The 18571-nt window shown below is 46.0% G+C and overlaps 1 protein-coding gene across 5 annotated transcripts in view; it reads right to left on the reverse strand.

The window, feature by feature from the left end:
* The window catches only part of mef2d (myocyte enhancer factor 2d), an 86261-nt gene that overhangs the window by 41832 nt on the left and 25858 nt on the right, over positions 1-18571 (reverse strand). For all 5 annotated transcript variants that reach the window (XM_029505076.1, XM_029505073.1, XM_029505077.1 and 2 more), the window contains exons 2-3: positions 10714-11115; positions 3224-3427 (exon numbers count right to left, since the gene is read on the reverse strand). In XM_029505076.1, the coding sequence (XP_029360936.1) occupies positions 3224-3427; positions 10714-10767 (258 nt within the window). In that variant the 5' untranslated portion in view covers positions 10768-11115. The remainder of the gene's footprint in view (positions 1-3223; positions 3428-10713; positions 11116-18571) is intronic.

Raw genomic sequence — 18571 nt, forward strand, 5'->3', positions numbered from 1 at the left:
CAGTGTTGGAAGTTTTCTGGTTTGGAAGATTTTGACCAGCCTTAATAATAATAATAATAATAATAATAATAATAATAACTAATAATAAGGTTTAATGGAGAAAGGTCGTATCAGTTGGAGCGGACACCCGTCTGCTGTAGCACGTTTGGCCATCAGGGGACGGCTGAGGACAAACGGCGGAGAAAGGTGCTTAATGCCTCCCAGGCTACAGAGAGAGCGGGTGACGTGGTATCGAGGGGTAAGAAGGCAGTATAGAGGTCGGTACAACAGAGAAGTTCCCATGTAGGACACACACACACACACACACACACACAAACATAGAGGCTGACACACAACTGAGAGGCTCACCAGGCCTGAATATTGTATGAAGCGTACTCAAGGGCCATTGCAGAGCGTGCAAACAGAGAGAAGAGAGAGGTGGACCTATGCATATGCACGCACGCACGCACGCACACACACACACACACACAGACACACACAGACACACACAAATGAGCACACATTAAGAGAGAGAAGGAGACAGAGTGACACACTTGAAAACACAAACACATGTACGCACACAAACAGGGCCAGTGGAGCTTGAGCTGATGTGGCCTGGAGCAGCCCAACGCCCCGCCATGACACACACGCACACACGCACACACGCACGCGCGCACACACACACACACACACACATATGCATACACTTAAGAGCCATCTGCAGCTGGAGATACAGCCTACAGAAAGGCTTTACTGCTGACACTCTGAGACAGGCCGAGAGAGAAGGATCGGAGAAAAGGGAAAAAATTGCCGTGACAGAGTGAATCAGGAGATTAGGAGGGAGGAAAGAACGAGAGAAGGGTGAGAGGAAGACAGGCGGTGACAGCCAAGAGGTGGAGGTGAAGAGCACGGCAGCAGGCTCTGCTACCTCCGTCTCACCTTCAGCCCACTCAAATCCAAAACTGCTTCACCAACACTTTCACCCAGATTTTAATCAATTACTGGCCCAGAGGCCTTAATGGGTGAAATCTCAGTGGATGAGTTTGGCTTCGGCCCTGATGACCTCATATCCATTTTCAACTAAATAGTAATCAGTATTAACAAACTCCCTGAACTGAACTGAGGAATTTTATCAGAAGGTAAAAGTCTAAATCTGAAGAACAGTGAAGAGTGAAAACGGCCTCATTACATGAATGGCGGCTTTGCTACGGATACAGCTCTCCACGCTACGTCTCAACACAATTTGAGCTTGAACTTCATAGAAACTACAAACCTGCCAATTTGAATTCAGAAGTTTGGCTTCTTGCTATATATGAAACACAAAGCGGACTCGTTAGCGGCTCGGATCACATTAGACGTTCATGAATAGCTTCTTCAGTCAACTCGGAGGAAGGAATGATACGTTAAAGCTCGAGGTCAGAGAAATCTCCCAGGGGGTGCTCGGGATCAATCAAACTATCTTTGGGCTTCTTCCAATAACATATCTGATAAAACAGTCTGAAAATGGGAAACAGATTTTATTCCACTTCATCCCACTTCAGGAGCCCAAGTAGGTATTGTTTGTACTTAGGAGGTGTGAATCAAATAGTGGTGGAGGGAACAAAGTTGAAATTGATATTTAATCCTTTCAGAATATTCCCCATTTTATTTTCAGCAAGGGGCGCATGAATTTGTAAAAATCAGCCCAGGTTTTTTCGCTCCTGTTCCGTTTTCCTCCGCTCTGGTTTGAGATCGCTGCCAATGCGAGATATGAATCTGGGCATCTGATGTGAAAGTAATCGAAGTCTTCCAAAACAATGTGGCCAATTAGACCAAATTTCCCCCAGACTGAAGGGAGTACAGACGATTCTTCGCTAAATCACGTTGTGTGAAAACAGTCGCCGCTCTATACGAAGCATAGCTGCTGTTCTTCACTGTGCACGGCTCGCTGATTCACACCTAACCATCTCGTGTTCAATTCATGAGAGGGTCATTATGTATAAATGGGTCAGCAAGGCATGTGAATGTGCGCCGTGTTCGCCTGACAAGCTCCAGTGAAGCCTTTTCCCACAGGGAGCCAAGACGGAAGAAAAATGTATTCCCAATAAAAAAAACAAAAAACACAAAACAGAATTAAATGACTGCCCTCGCACTCTTCCTCCAGCCTTGCCGCTGACCTCTCCTCCAGTCGACGTACAAATGAGCTAATATTATGTTTTGGCTGCTCTACGGGCTCGTCCTCTCTGGTGGCCATTTTGCGCCGAGGGGGGTTTTCAATTGGTTGTAGGTGTCGTGCTCTCGGCTGCTCTTGGTTTTGTTTTTGTTGTTGTTGTTGTTGAGGTCTCTGGGTAACGGAAAGGCCAATGCCAGAGGGGTGAGGAAGGGAGGAGGGGTGAGGCCCAGCTGTCCCTACCTCTGCCTTCCCTGTAAGATAGCAGGCACTAAGCCAGACTTCAGCCATAAACAACACAGGGACAAACTGGACTGACGCAGACTAGAACTGGACTGCACGACAGTCAAGACCAGATTTAGAGGCTTGTGCATAAGCTTAAACCTTTTTGATTTTCTCAGGACAAAAAAAAAACAAAAACAATGTGGAATATAAATTTAAAACGTCTCAAATAAATCATAAACAGGGAAAGGGACAATAACAATCCTAATCAACTGAAAAATCAATCTGGAAATCTAGAAAAACAGTTTTCCTCTTAAAGGAACAGTACAACATTTTTAGACATAAACATAGATGACAGGATTGATAGCACGCTGATGTGTAAAGGCTTAAAAGTATAAATTATATGGTTAGCTTAGTTTAGCGTAGACAATAGAAACAGGAAACAGGATGAACTGTGAAAAAATATCTGCTGCTGTGATGGAGATGAATGAGTTAAAGGCTCAACTTGACTTGGTCCCAAACCAAAAACACTGGCACAGGATGTGGAGTCAGTTCAACAGGCTGGACTACAATGAACTGGACTGGCTTTGATAAAGTGGACCCGATTTAATTAAGTCTGCATGAGTCTGGAGAGAACTAGATTAGATTAGTTCAGATTAAATCTTAATGATTCCACCGGGGAAAATAAACTCTTGTTTTAGCGCAAAGGATGGAAAAAAAAAAAAAAAAAATCGCTGAGAGCATCAGAAACAATCGGACAGGACGTAGAAGACGTCTGAGAGGAAATAAAGGATTCGCTGGAATTGAGTCAAGCGTGGCTCATTTAGACAAACTCAGCTGTTTCCCACCGTGTCACCCCCTCCCACGCGTTACCTCGATGATGTCGGCGTTGGTCCGGCTCTCGTGGGGCTCGTTGTACTCGGTGTACTTGAGCAGGACCTTGTCCATGTCGGTGCTGGCGTACTGGAACAGCTTGTTGGAGTGGTTGAAGATGATGAGGGCGATCTCGCAGTCGCACAGCACGCTCAGCTCGTACGCCTTCTTCATCAGGCCGAACTTCCGCTTGGTGAACGTCACCTGGGGAGGAAGAAGAAGAAGAAGATGGGGTGGTGAAGATTAAAAGGAAGTTAAGGAGTGAATCACGTCTGTTTGTCCTGGATTCATTAATTCCATTCACGGAACTTTAAATTCCACAGTGCTGTCCTGTCCGGTTTCAGGGCGGTGTTTCTGGGATTATCTCACGCTTTTTTTTTTTTTTTTTTTAAAGCTTGAATGTCTGACTGGACTCAGTCCCCAGGGACATGCCGGGGATTTAAGATATTTATTGTGCGAGTCGCTTTCTGGGGGCCAAAAAAAATTTCTCACAAGATTCCAGAGTGTGAAAATGAACAAATGGACGAGCTGCTGCTGTTTGGAGATAGCTGATAACCATCTTAATTTCCCACCAAATTTCCTTCAGAGCTAAACCACATAAGCTCAGTTAAAAATAAACAGACACTCCAACTAGACATCAAGTGATTTCAGACATGTGCGGCCAGAGAAGGCGCCAAACTTTCCGTTGCCTGTGCCTCACTGCGAGGGCCGACGCTGTGTTTCAGTACAGCTGATCTCACACAACACGGTTTTAATGATCTGCTTGTTTTTGGAGTGTGTAACTCCGCTTTAGAAAAGTGCTCTATAAATAATAATATAATTGTGACGTCCAAAATGCTAATTATTTCTTTGTTTTCCGATCCAAAAGCCGGTCATCAACCGCTCAGTGAGCTGAGGCTGCATTTGGAGACACAACAGCAACAGAGAAACAGAAGATTACACTTCAGCTAAAACCAAGCGTGTTATTAAGGTCGCTAAGTGACAGAAACCACATTTTGTGATAGAACGGTAAGGACGCAAACAAGATGATGAGCAGAGCGTAAATTCTTGGATCTTCCGCGCTAAATTACTCCAGAAATTGGAGCCGATGCATTCATCCTCAGTCAAACAGGAAGTATCATTTGAGCCCTTTGGAAATAATGACCTTTCATCCCCGTTTCATATTTGCGTGTTGTGTGGAAACTAAACAGGGCTGATTGTGTAAAAGCAAGATTTTTAGGAAACAGGCTTTTAGACAGTCTTAGCATGTACTGCTGAAAGAACTCATTTTGCATTATGCACGCAGACACACACAGACACACGCGCGCGCACACACACACACACACACACACACACACACACACACACACTCCTCTCGCCCGTCACATTCACTCTCCTCGTCATTTTCACACTCTGTTATGCTCTTTTCCATGCTCTCCTATGTCACACACACTCTCTCACTCTCTTTTCCACACTCTCCTTCTGTCACACATTATTTTTCTCTTTCCCTCACAAACACATACACACACACACACACACTTGTGCGAGCCCCCTCAGTTGTGAACAAGCAGAACAGAGCTGGGAGTGTTACTGAAGCACACGGTCCCTTGCTGTCTGTTGGTTGGCTTTAGAAGCGCCTCCCTGCTATAACCAACTGGTATTTACAATCCAGGGAGATTTGGCTTTGTTTGGATTAAACACACAGGATTGCACAAACACAAACACGCACACACAGGGGGAGAGAAATCAAGAGTAAGCATAGAGGAAAGAGGAAAAAGCTTCAGGTGCTGCTACAATATCTGCTGTCTGACGTTTGGGAGGAAATGCGAAGCAGAAGTTGTTACAGATGGTGACGCAGGTATTGCACTGGAAAGTCTGAGTGACATCAGCACACTTTCCATCTGACGTAAAAGCCAAAACGCCCTCTGTGACATCATTTAGGGGGGCGGGGCCTGCAGTGCAGCATTCCTTTGGTTAATTGATGACCTGCGTTTGCCTTCCACCCTCTTTAGTTTCTGTTTTGGAAAAGCTGGAGAACAATAAATTAAATTCCTCCAAAGAGAACAAGACTTTAATCTGAGCCGCCCTCCAAAGCCACCGTGACGTTCACATGAGCTGAAATTTCAGATTCACTTTGAGTCATGACTGAATACCTGCAAAACTAGAAATACTCTATTAAACATCAGCTGGTTAGCGACGTCAGTCTGAGATAAAGCTGAGATATTTGCATGCTGGGCACCAATGTTGGATTAGATCGTTTTAAAGTGGAGCACTTGTCTGGTTTTAAGGGAGGCTCATGAAAAATTTCCCAACTTTAGTCTCAGCTTGTCCAACACTTTGATCTGCAAACATCGCTGCGCTCCCATCAGTCTCAGCACTTTGCACTTTGTGTTGGCCTTTGCATCATCATTGTGAGAGTGTTAGCTAACTGATATGAGCCCAATGGAGACATTCGCTGATCAAATAATGCTTCAAGTGGAGCAATTAGCAGCTAAAGAATGAGGACTTGGTGGAAGCCCAACTAGAGCGAAAATCATAATATTTACCAAAGTCTCTCAGGAATGATGATGTTAAGAGCAACACTGTGATTTTCTGACTCGCCTACTGATCACTAGTCATAATTAGCAGTGCTCACTGCGACCGAGCAACCGCGAAGTTTAAACAAAGTGCGTTTCATTTAATCAGATTATCTTTTAAATGACTGAAATGGAGACGGAGCGGTGAGAAATGTAAATAATGTTCAAGTGGTTAAGTACATCAGAGTTATACCTGACGAGATGTGCCTGAAATTTTCCAACTTCACACTAAATTCTCCAGCCAGCGGAGATCAGATCAGATCAGAGCCGAAAGTAGAGCAGAGTCCGGTGAGCGTGAACAGTTTGTATGATGATTATATTGTGTTGTGGTGTTACTGCAAATCGATGCACCAGGTTCGATACTGCTTCCAGGTTTGCCCGCGATGACACAGTATGAGTGAATTTCCTGGGCTGTGATGAATTGAATAAGCAAAGATGGAGAGGAAACGATGGCGAGGTGAAGATAAGATAGAGACACAGAGGATGAAAGCGAGAAAAGCAGCCATGTGGGACTCTCTCCATCTTTCCATCTCCCACGATCACTCCATCTCTCATATCTCTTGATCCTTTTTGCTCAGGCGGCCGACATGTCTAAGCCTCTCATCCCCCCCCCCACCCTCTCTCCCCCTTTCGTCTCTTACTTTCTCGCCCTCGTTTTCTCTTCCTCTTTTTCTCTCGTGCTTTTTTTTTTCACATCCTCCCTCCCCCCCCTCCCTCCCTACCTACCTCCCTCTTTGCGCTCGCTCACTCATTGCTTCCTGCTGCCACAAATCAAATTATATCGGGGTCGTATCCATGGGCAACCGACTCCCCTCCTCCCCCTCCTGCACCCCCCCCCCGCCCCCCATTTCCCACCTCATCACACTCTGCTACCATCATCTTACCTCCCTTCATCTCTCTCTCTTTCTCGTTCCCCCATTTTTATCTCTCTGCTTATCTACATCTCTCCCCCTCCTTTTTCTCTCTCTCTCTCTCTGTCTCACACAGACTCACAGAATGAGCAGATAAATTATGTGGCGATGTTGGAAAGAGAGGAAATTACGGCTGTACAGGATGACAAGAGGGGCTGCTGATGAAGAACTGCTCTCCTCACAAATTATAAGGTCATCCACCAGCCGCCGAAACACGACCACATCCTGAGTCGAAACATCCCAACACAAGCCCCGTTTCCCTCTTTTTTGTCTCGCACAAAAAGTCGTCAGACTGCGGGTCCGAGTTTCGATCCCGCCGTTCGCCACAAAGGATAAACAAGCTGGAGGTAATTGACATTAACAGCAGAGCTGCCAGGTAACCAATGGCAACTGAAGAATAAGACATCCTCGGTGAGGAGAGGAAGAAAGGAAAGAAAGGGGGCGAGTGGTTTCATTTGTGTGTGTGTTTGTGTGCGTGCCTTGGCAGGGTTGTGATCGTGTGGCAGATGGATGAGGAAACTTTCATTTGCTTGCTTACAGTCGCACAATCAGGTCTGAGGAGTTTAAACCAGCGACCGATTGTTACGACGCAGCTCTTTGGCATTGATGGTGAAGATAATGATTGCAGATAAAACGCTGCTCTATAACCAAATCTACATTTTCAACCTGTTTTCCTGTGTGATGTGACAAAGCCACAAATTATCTTTTTATTCCTCAAACTTCAAAAGCGACAGGATGTTTTTTTATTGTTCGAGCAAGGTTACTTCAGGTGACCAAGGTTTCAAAAACGAAAGCCCCTGAGCTCGACACGAGCAAGCATGTGCGAATATGTGCTGACTTACCGTACATCTTTAGAATTCTATTGCATCCATTAACCGTCAACTACCTAATAACTGCTCGACTCTCTTTTATTTTTCAGTGTATTCTGCACTACATGGCACAGGAGGAGGCGTCACTGTTGTTTCATCCTCTGACAGTAAAGAGGAATCGCCTGCTGCGTACCTTTTTTTCTATTTTCTTCTAAATGAGGCCGTCATTTCCAAAGAAATTACATTCATATTGTATTAAAAAAGACTTTAAAATGGAGACTGAGATGATAAATTCATTAGGGAAACATCTACTGAGCCAAGAAGTCAGGTGAGAAGTAGGGCCATTTTCCCATAGACGTCAATACAATGTGACTTCCTTTTATCACAGTTGGAGGCTCTTCAGCATTGGCTTCAGTTCGCAGACTGAAAGTCAACGATCACTTTTATATTCGATCTTTGACTAAAACAAACAAACAATAAAAAAAAGAACCACAAACATAGTAAAAACTGCAACTCCCAGAATGCATTTGGATTGCATTCATTCACTCACCAAGCTTTTAAGACAGCCTGTTCAGATTCTGCATCAACTCAACAACAACAGCGCGGTTGAATTCGATTCGAATCTCAAAATCACAGTTTTCCAGTGTTTTTAGAAACTTTAAGCCCCCTCCTGATATCTACTGTGACTTTACACTCTGCGGCTGGATGATTTTTATTTTCATTTTTTTAATATCTCCAAACTTGTTTACCTCTGACCTTTTACTGCCAAAGAACCAGAACACAGTGTTTAACCTTTTGTCCTGATGATTCGAGCAGGAGCTTCGTGCCCATCGCAGCCTTGACTCCTCGGACTGAAGTCACCTCCAACAGCGCTGTCTCTCCACGAGATCAAGACTCTCAAGACTCTCTCAAGACTCAAGATCATAAAACTCTTTACACTTTTTAATGCCCTCTCTGGATGTTGCACAGCTTTTCTGACCTGTTCCTGCTAAAACAGGTCAAAGAGAAGTCCAGGTTTTTACTTGATTTGACAAACGCTATAAAAAAAAAAAACGATCCAACCGAATCGGTCCAAACTGTCCTAAGCTGCTGCTCATCGCCCTTCTTTCCTGTGCGTCTTTGTCTCCGTAAGGAATGGTGGTGTGTTTTCTGTGATGCTGTCATGCTTCCAGCCGGGGCCCACACTCTGAACGCTGTTTATTTTGTGGAGCTTATGGCAGCATCTCCGAATCAACACGTAGGAGGGTGACGGGCCTGCATGTACTCCAAAAACAATCATTTGATTTCCTTTCAGGAGCTGCACTGTTCATTAGCCGCAGCGACACAAGAGCCAGCGTGTTAAAGCCACTTATTTCTTTAGCAGCTTACACAGCAGACTTGTTATGAATGCTGCTGATGGAAGAACCGAATCCTGTTTCACTCTGTAATTGCTCTGGATGAGAGAATGAGATAACTAAAATTATTTTGTGAGCATCAAAACGTCGACCTGAACAAGCGGCAAAGTTTCAAACATCACGGACTGAACGGACGAGGATGAAGATTCACCCGTTTTTCGAGCCCAGTGACCAAATCGCAGTCCGAAGAACTTACTCCCTCCAGAAACACTAAATCAGACGCCGTTTTGCGTGTCATTCTGCACCTGTTGGCCGTCAGCAGTGTGTGTTTGGACCAGAGTGTGTCACCTTATTGACAAACTGTTCGACACCTGATACAAAACACCGCCTCAATCCGAGCCTGCCAGTCCAGAAATAGCTGCCCCCCCCCCCCCTTTATGTCCGATTGTGTGCTGATGAATAACAAGCCATCATACTTCTCCAACCCCCCCTCCAACCCCCCCACCTCCTTCCCCTGCAGGCGCTGTTTCCTTTATGGAAATGCAACCTGCTAAGATTGATGAGGAGAAAACCGGGGATGATTTTTCCAAAAGCCTCCAGCCAGCTCGCTCTCTCCACGCTCAGGTCTTATTCAGTCAGTCAGACACCTTGCACCCCCCCTCCCCTCCCCCCCAATCTTGTTTTTCCTCCCGCTCTCTGCTTTTGAAGGTGGGCATGTCAAATCCATTACTCAATCTGCTCAATGGAGCGAAGCCCATTTACCAGTTGACTCATTTTAGATGGATCATTTACCCTTTCATCCTCTCTGACAATGCCACTGATGTAACCAAAGGGACTGGGGCTGTTTTGAGGAGAGGATGGTGGTGATGGTGAGGGGCTGGTTGTCATACTTTCTTGCTCTTTTTCACTGTGGGCGGTATGGAGACGTGGGAGGGGAGGGGTGGGGGTGGGGGTGGGGGCTTCTGAGAAAACCCCATGATGGCTCTGTGGAGTCATATGAGCCTCATAAAAGACGATGCTATTATATTGTCCAGAGAACAGTTACCATGTTGTTCATGCTACATGGGACATGTGGAAACAGAGAGGATCCCTGTGGGAGTTTGTTTTGTTGGAAGTGTTCTTTCCCACAACGGGCTTCGCTCACAGAGGAGTGAAAGTTATTATTTATTTTAAAAAATCTGAGCAGCGCGGCTGAGGAGGAAAATCTTGTGACGGAGAAAGTTCAAGTCAGAGATACACAAAGAGAAGTGTGTGTGTGTGTTGAGGCTGCATTTGGAGATAAAGAGGTGTGATTTCATTTTCTCTGTCACGTCTCTGATAACAAAACTTGAAGGAAACATCCGGTCAGTTGAAGAAAGTGGTAAGACCATGATGAGGCGAGGTAAACTTTCCCCAATGCTGCTTCACGTCATCAAACCGCCGTGATGTCGTCGGATGACATCAGTCTGGTCATTTCAACGTGCCAAAACCTGACGTGTTGGTTTCTGCAGCTCTTAACATCCTGGATGGAGTTTAAATCCCACTTTCCCTGACTATCACTGATCATGATGTGGAGAAAACATTTAATATCAGGGAATATAAACCCAACTCATCATAAATCTACTTTTGTTACATTTAAATGACAATAAAAGGTTTAAGCATGAAGCAACAAGCCGCCCACGTTCACAGGCGATTCGGAGTCCTCAATTAACATCAACCTGCATGTCTTTGGACTCTTTGGTGGGAAGAACTGGGAACCGTCTGCGTCATTATTTTACTTTTAATAAACAACTTTGGTCCAAATTGACTTGGATTCTAAATTTAGGGGTTGCTCATGTGTCGTGTTGGAGGACTCTGCATCACAATCCTACAGTGAAACGTGATCGTGTCATTGGTACTAACCTGTCTGTTGCGTTCGTCTGTGATCCTTTGAATCTGAATCTTTTTCCTCCCCATGTTTCCGGTGTGGCTGCGGGAGGAGCAGGGGGAAGTGTTGAGGTCAGAGGTCACGGATGACTGTTGCTGTTTTTCTTCCTCCTCCTGAAGAAGTCTCTCGATTCTTTCGCTTCTCCGTGCACGCCGACTCTGTCTGCAGCAGCCAAGTGGGAGAGGCGGTCACCTCGTAGATTTAAAAAAAGAAAAGAAAAGAAAAAAAAAAAAAGAGGGAGAAGGAGGAGAGGAAGAATGGGTTCGGGGTGCTGCGCCCTCTTCAGATCATGGTCCTGTTTCCGGGGTTGCCAGGTCATCCACGCTCAGGCAGAATTAGGAATCTCTGCCCTCCCCTTCACCTCAGCTGGGCAGCTCCTGGAAAACAACACAAGCGGCATTCATTGGACTGAGGGAGGGAAACGCTGAAAAGGGGGAGAGAGGCTTTGTTTGTATACCGTGACCCACTTTAGCTACTACAAACACTGTCTTTGCCTTGACCGCTCATATACGAGAGAATAAATGATGCAGCAATGCATCCGAGGCGCCATCGAATCAGAAGCACATGGGGCTGAAACATGGAGGGGGGGTGTTTGTGGTGCTACACGCAGAGCGGGAGGCCCTCAGGGGCCCAGCAAGGAGGGAGGCTGTGCTGTGTCAGCTTCATTAGAGGCATCACCGCCACATCACTGATCTGCTGGTCGCCCGCGGCTACCGGCTGCCCGACCACGGCTGCCTGACACGCCGAATGTGAATCCCCCCTCCCCTCCCCTCCCCTCCAATAGAAGGCAGAGTCGCGGAGTCTGTGGATCCTGCATGTTTTCCTTATCCAAACACAGTCACTACTCTGGATTCCCGTCTTGACAGGAACTAGGTTTGAGTCTGGGGTCAAACGTGACGTTGGTCGAGAGTGGCGGGACAATATGACAAGAAAAAAAAAAAAAAAGCGGAGCGGAGTGTTGACTGGGCAGATTTTGGGCGGGCCAGTAATAATATTATGTCCTAATTATTTGCACTGAACAGCTCAGTTCTCTGTAACCCAGAGAAAGATAAACCCAGTAAAAATGTGTGTCTAATTCAGCTGTGCGTCTAACTAACCGTGAAATAAGGGCGGCGTGCGGTACGTGTGGCCACGCCTGATCAGAAACACGAGGATGGACGTATGTCACAAAGGTGTCAGCGTGGAGAAAGGAAGCCCGGAGTGTTTCTGCAAATTCCTGCAATTCATGAATGAGTGAGAAGGCGGGCGACGGCGGCGGCAGCAGCCCTGGAATGGCAACAGAGGCGAGGACCGTTTTAGGCCCTGTTACTACTATTTGTGGTTGAGCTTTAAAAATAGCACTCTATATATACATACGGACTGTACACACACACACACACACACACACACACACAACAGCAGGAGCCAAGCAGCAGCATTACAGAGCTGAAGCATCTGGAAAACCGCGAGACACCGCACTAGCTCTCCAGCATTGTCTGAATTCCCTCTACCTGGGAGAGCGGCAGCAGAAGAACGCCCTCCATTTACATCCATTCTCATGAAACAAAGAATGCAAAACAGTCTGTAGTGGGACTGACAGCCCTTTTGTGCTGCTGTGGACGCTGCACTGCACACACAAATGACTTGGCTTTGGCGACGGGTTGCTTTATGAGCGATGCACCGATTTTTGAGTGTCATGACAGCTTTGTATAAAGATGAAGAATTTGAGGCTTCCTCGGCCTGGTTTCTTACGCGGGGAGAAGGAAAGCTGCAGAAACTGAATACGAACTTTTTTTTAACATTTTGGTTCCAGCCCCTCTCTTTAAATCCTCCTCCCTCATGAATGGCACAGATTGAATTCTAGCTGCATCACCTCAGTAGCGCACCTCTCGAACAGGATAATATGTTTTACAATCCCTCTTTCCATTCAGCCTCAGACTACAGCAGTAAAGAGGTGTCGGGAGCATAGCTGGACTAAATAGCAAACACGGTTCGTGCTTGTGCACTCTTGCAGCCTTCATTAGCAGCAGAGCGAGCACAGGACTCGCTCCAGTTGTTCTGAAGTTCAAAGGCAGTGCCCTGAGGGATTTGTCTTTAGGCTGTGGGCTGATCACACATGAGAAGACTGCTTTATCTGCTCGGGGTGGTCAAGTCTCGACCTTTTAACCTTCATGCTGCCGGAGCTCGCTTCCCATGTCTGATGTCAGGCAGAATCTCTGCTCTCACATGGGAAGCAGAGGGCCTGGAGTGTGTCTGCTGCCTCGTTGAGCAGGCCAGAGTGACAAGAGAGGCTCTGGACAGTGGAAAGATAAACGCTGATAATTAGGAATCTACAGCAGACCCGGATTGGGGCCCCCAGGGAGCACCCACAAAACATAAAGACGGTTTATTTCACAAGGAGCCAATGATGAGCCCCGCTTTTTACATTTCATATCAGGCAATGTGGACATAAAAGCACAAATTAGAAGAAAAAGGAAATCACAGCTTTTGAGGAAATTGCACCATCTGATATATTCACTACATTTCCACAGATGCTTGAATATTACAGCTGTCAAGAGCTGATGAAAATTTAATCATCCCTTTGGATAAACCAGACAAGTCTATGTTGATAACGATCTGCGATGCCTCTTTTTCTAATGAGATATTTTCATGCGCATTTGTATCAAGATGGTAAAAAGATGTACTCACACTGTATTCCAGCGTCAAGCGCCAAAGAAAAAAAAAAAGAAAAGACATATTATTGACGACACATATTGTTTTAAAGAGAGAGAGAATTATTTAAAATGTATAACCGCATATAGAGACTGTGCAACAAGAAGTCTGCATTAGAAACAGAGATAAAAAAGACTATTGCTGCACTAAAGTGGCCACTAAGCTTTAGAGAGGGCGCATCGGGTCATAGCTTCGGGGCAGCCTGGAACAAAGATTAGTTCATAAAAGAACATAAAAAAGTTGCATCGCAACATTATCCCTGACATCTGTTGGTCCGGCCATTAAGCATGGCAAAGCTTCAGTCTTCTATTGCAGAGGTGTGGGTGGAGCGTGGCGAGCTGCCAGGACTATATTGTGATTTTAACTAGAATTCATCAGGATGGAGATTAACAGAGATCCGTTTGCAGCTCCAGCATTCAGGGCAGCGCTGGCTGATAGAAGCAGTTTTCAGTAAGAAGCTTCCCCTCGGGCAATTAGGGGTTAAGTGACTTGCTAAAGGGCACGTCACCCAGATTCTCTCCCAGCCGGTGGAGGATGGTGAGCCGCTGACCTTCCCCTGCTGACAACCTGCCTTACCGTCCTCGGGGCTACCGCTGCCCTCAATATTACCGATAAGCCGCCACCAACGTGTCTGCCACAGGCCGAATGTGTCACGAGCTGCAGGGAAGCAGCAGCAGGCCGTGACTGAGTCATGGCATGCAGTGAACACACCATTTGTGCGCACTCGCTGTGGCGACACCTGTGCTTTCTATAAAATCATAGGCGCGTCGCTGTGGATGTCATCGCCGCATCCGCAACAATACTGTCGTCACCTCTTAATGAACGGACAGAACAGACGATGCCTGTGTTCGTGCCGTGTTTGGTCCTTCATGCTGGTCGCTGAGTTAAAGAGCTTCTTTCAGTATCTGAGCTGCTAGTTCAGGAGCTCTTAAGATCCAAAAGGGGGATTGTTAGCAGGACCCTTGCAGAGAATTTTTCCTCATTAATCTTCAGTTTATGCTGTTAGCTGTACAATTAAAGTCTAGTCTAGTCCAGTACATATTGAATGGAAGTAAAATGCTCCTCTTCGACCTCTTAACAGCTGCATTTAGCGTGTTTTCTCCAACTTGCGTCATTTTATTTGTTATTATTCTTTGAAAAGGTGACGTTACAAATGATTAAAGTTAAAAAACAAAAGTTCAATCTTCCTTTAGGCCTTTGGATTAATGTCAGGGTACTTTATCGGGGCAGGGACGACGAGCAGTCACTTCCAAATGGCCCTACAATGAATAAAAAAAAAAATAATAATAAAGCATTTGCACTTCACTTCATTACTAAAATCTACCAGGAAGCTGATGTTATATATAAAATCAGATTTATTTATTTATTTGTTTGTTTGTTTGTCTTGGCATAGCCTTCTGTTGGCTTTTACCAGAGAGGAAGAGATGCAATCAGATGGTGATGGTCTGGTAGCTGTGATGATTATGACGGCACTAGAACTGAAATGTAAAAAAAAAAAAAAAAAAAAAGCAAAACAATATCAAAGTTTCTAATGAGATGTCAGGAAAATGATTTTCCTCGTTACCCTCCTAACACCTCCCAGTTTAAAAACCCATGGAGGACATACATACAAAGCATCCTGGAGTCATTTTAGAAGAAAGTTATCGGCGTGTTCGGATGATGAGTCTCAAATGCAACGTCCGGACAGAGCCTGTGTTGTGTGTTGTTTGTGTGTGTGTCCATCCTTTTTTGCCCTGGTGTGTTAAGTGGTAGCAGAGCAGCCTGGAGCAGAGTGATAACAGTCACCGGTGGTGGTGGTGGTGGGAGGAGGGGGGAGGGAGGGCGGTAAAGATGGTTCTCAGCCGCTGGAGTTGTGCCAGAGCGCTGCTGAGAAATCCATCACATTTCCCCCCACTCAGCACCAACATCTGCCAAGCATGACCACTGTTCTGGCCCCCACCATCCACCATCTCCTCTCATCGTTGTGATTACACAAACCTGGACAAATCTGGTTCTCCTCAGGTAGAAAGAGCTGCCGATGTCATACAAATAACTTTGGACAAGCGTGATGAAGGTAAATGAATATCTACACTCAGTAAAGTCCAAGTGAAGAAAAAGATACCGAGCTGTACAAACAAACCGAGTCAACACCTGCAGCCACCTTCTTCTTGGACTCGTCCACTTAAACAAAATAACTGAAGCAATCAAAAGTGACATGGAAAATGCCACAACAAAACACTTCAGCCCAAAATGCGCCTGCCTTAAATTTGAGCTGGCTGTTGTTTACTAATGTTGATATTGGTATTTTGTGGTCATTTGGCTCGCAGGCCAACGCTATTCATGCTCCTGTTGATGAACACACACACATTCTAATATGTGAGCAGCTAAACCTTTAACACCTCGGGACAGTGACTGAGGAAACACATCCTTTCTTCTCAATCAAACAGTTAAATGAAATCTAACATCTCTGCACACAAGAGAGTTGCAGCAAATTATTTTTAAATAAAAACTCACAGACTGTGAACAACGAATTTTAGCTTCTCTCCTCTGGATGAAGGTTCATGGCCTCAAATATCTAATATTCACAGAAACAGACTTTAGTTCCAGCAGCCATTAATCAGATGAGCACATTGTAGCTGCACTGCATTATTTATTTTATCTTACTCCTTATCTATTGCATGTATTTGTGTGTGATATATTTTAGACTGATGACTCTTTTTACCGCAAATCCAACCGAACCCGAAAGCTTGAAATCTGATCAGAACTGAGACTGAAACGTGAGCTTCAGGGTTGCGTGTTTCTGGTAACTCATCAGAGCCAAACTCTTCTGCTCCAGACTGCCGTTTCTGGACGGCCGACTCCTGCTGCTGCCGCTCTGAAAATTTTGCTTTGTTGTATCTTGAAGGCAAAGAGACGTCACTGTCCACGATAATGAAGAACGAATGCTTGGAAAAATATTGCCAATAGTGCAGTTCAAGCCAGACAAGTCCATGCAAGCGTTTTGTTATTGGCTTTGGAGCAAGATCAGTCAGGGGCTAAAAATACACGTAGTACTCTCCGGCACGCTGGACGCTGCTGTCCAGCACATAGCAGAGGCTGTAAGTCATGACATCGCTGCTAATGATGGTAAGTGTTGATGAAACATATGAAAAAAAAAAAAGGGGGGGGGGGGGGGGGGGCTCATATCTGTTGGCAACAAAATGAAAAATAATCAGCGTCACCTGGAGATGTGCAGGTTTTAAGACGAGGAGGAGCCTGCCTGAGTCAGGGCCTCTGCAGCCGGCTATCAAAATGACTGATCTGTCCCTTAGTTTGAAGTCTAGGTGGATCGATATCTCGCCAATATTCATTCATCACTCAAGTGCCCACTCAAACCGGCCTGATGTTGTGATCAAACACGAGATGACGGATGACGCTGGAGATCAGCAGATGTCCGAGCTCTGTCACGATCACAAAAGCAGCAATTTTCTTAGTTTTTTTTTTTTTGGGGGGGGGGGCAAAACGAGGGAGGTCCAGAACAGAATCAATAAAACGAGAAAGAGCAGTTACAGTCCATACTGTGTACAGATCCTATTTTACCCCACATTTAAATGAATGGATCAAGTGTTTTTTTTTTCCCCTTTCTTTGTTTTGGTGGGAGGGGGGCTAATCCATATTAGCCAATCAGGCTGCGCTCAGACAGGAAACAGCATTTTCAGGATAAACTTTCTCTCCTCACAGGCTGTTCCTGTGACGGTGCGCGCCGTTATCTTATTGGTTAGGGTTGGGGTTAGGGTTATCTGGGATGTCGGGTGGTTCTGCCTCTGCTGCTTCGATCTTTCTTTCTTCTCCTGTCTGGACTCTATGAAATACTAAATTGCGGGGGCATCTCTTCAAGCTGAAGGTATCTGTATGTGGAGCTACTGTCATCCCAAAGGCATTAATGCCAGGGTTCATACCCGACACAAGGAGATGTACTGTAAACATCAATCAGCTTTCCAAGGGAGGGGGAGGAGAAATCGGATGAGCGCCGATCAACCTGCCAATGGGATCGAGGATGGAGGGTTCGACTGCGGCCCCCGAATTCCCTCATCTGACCTGGCGGGGCTCGGTTTGCGGCCCAACCTTGGGTTGTTCTGCCAGCACCAGCTGTGTGATATTTACAGCCTGTTGCCTCATGTTCCCGGGCAACCGTTGGACACGGCTCCCGTCACCCAGCATGCATCTCTTCTACAGCAATACAAAATTTTTGTGGTAGAGGCATCAGCAGGGGGAGTCACATTGTGAGAAATAGCGGAGAAGGTGGAGGGTTAGGTGGGGGGGGGGTCGGACAGAGCTGCTGGCTTTATATCTGAAGTCTGGCCGGTGACTGTTATTGCGCCTGTGTGCCGACGCTGCCAGCCCTGGCAGTGGAATATGATACCCCTTCCACCCTTCCCCAACACCAACCCCCCCCCACCCTCGTCTTCTTAACCAATCATGGGTGAGACTTTGGAGAGGTGGGGGAGAGAGGGGAGGGCTGATGCAGTGCAAAGGCAGCACTTCTGAGGTGGCGGTCTGGGGGAGGGGAGTGGAGGGGGGGAAAGGACATGTGCAGCTCTCGGCTCGTGAATCACGCCCGCGCTGCCGGGCCGCTGTCAATACCGCAGTGTACCCGAGCATGTACACACACACAAAAACAAACAAACACACAAAAGAAAAACACACACCCACTAATTTACAGCAAGGCAGCCTGACTGTCCCAGATCCACCGTTTGCGCTCATAGCCTCTGGCACGACTGCAGCAACAACACTCACAACACACCTATGTTTCATACGTCTGAGTGCACGCACACACACAGACTCACAATGCTGCCTTTTGTCCAACAGTTCAGATAAGCATGTGGAGCAGAGGCGACTTGTTGGAAGGTCCCACAACAACTTCAGCCTTCACTGTGGTGTTGTCGCTGCATTACCAGCGTGGACGTTGTGGTTTGACCTGTTGGGTTACATCAAAACTATGAGAGCGAGAGAACTCATAGTTACGTCTACGAGCTTGTTGTTTTGGTTTTCAGGAATGCATTCACACGCTGTGACGAATATTTTCCAAGAAATAATTAATTCATCTCAACGATTGTCATTTCATCCTTCAAAACAAGTTGTCACTACCTGACTTTAACTTTGAAAGGGAGTAAAATCCGTGCT

This window comes from Echeneis naucrates, chromosome 6, assembly GCF_900963305.1.
Source record: "Echeneis naucrates chromosome 6, fEcheNa1.1, whole genome shotgun sequence".
Taxonomy (NCBI): Eukaryota; Metazoa; Chordata; class Actinopteri; order Carangiformes; family Echeneidae; genus Echeneis; species Echeneis naucrates.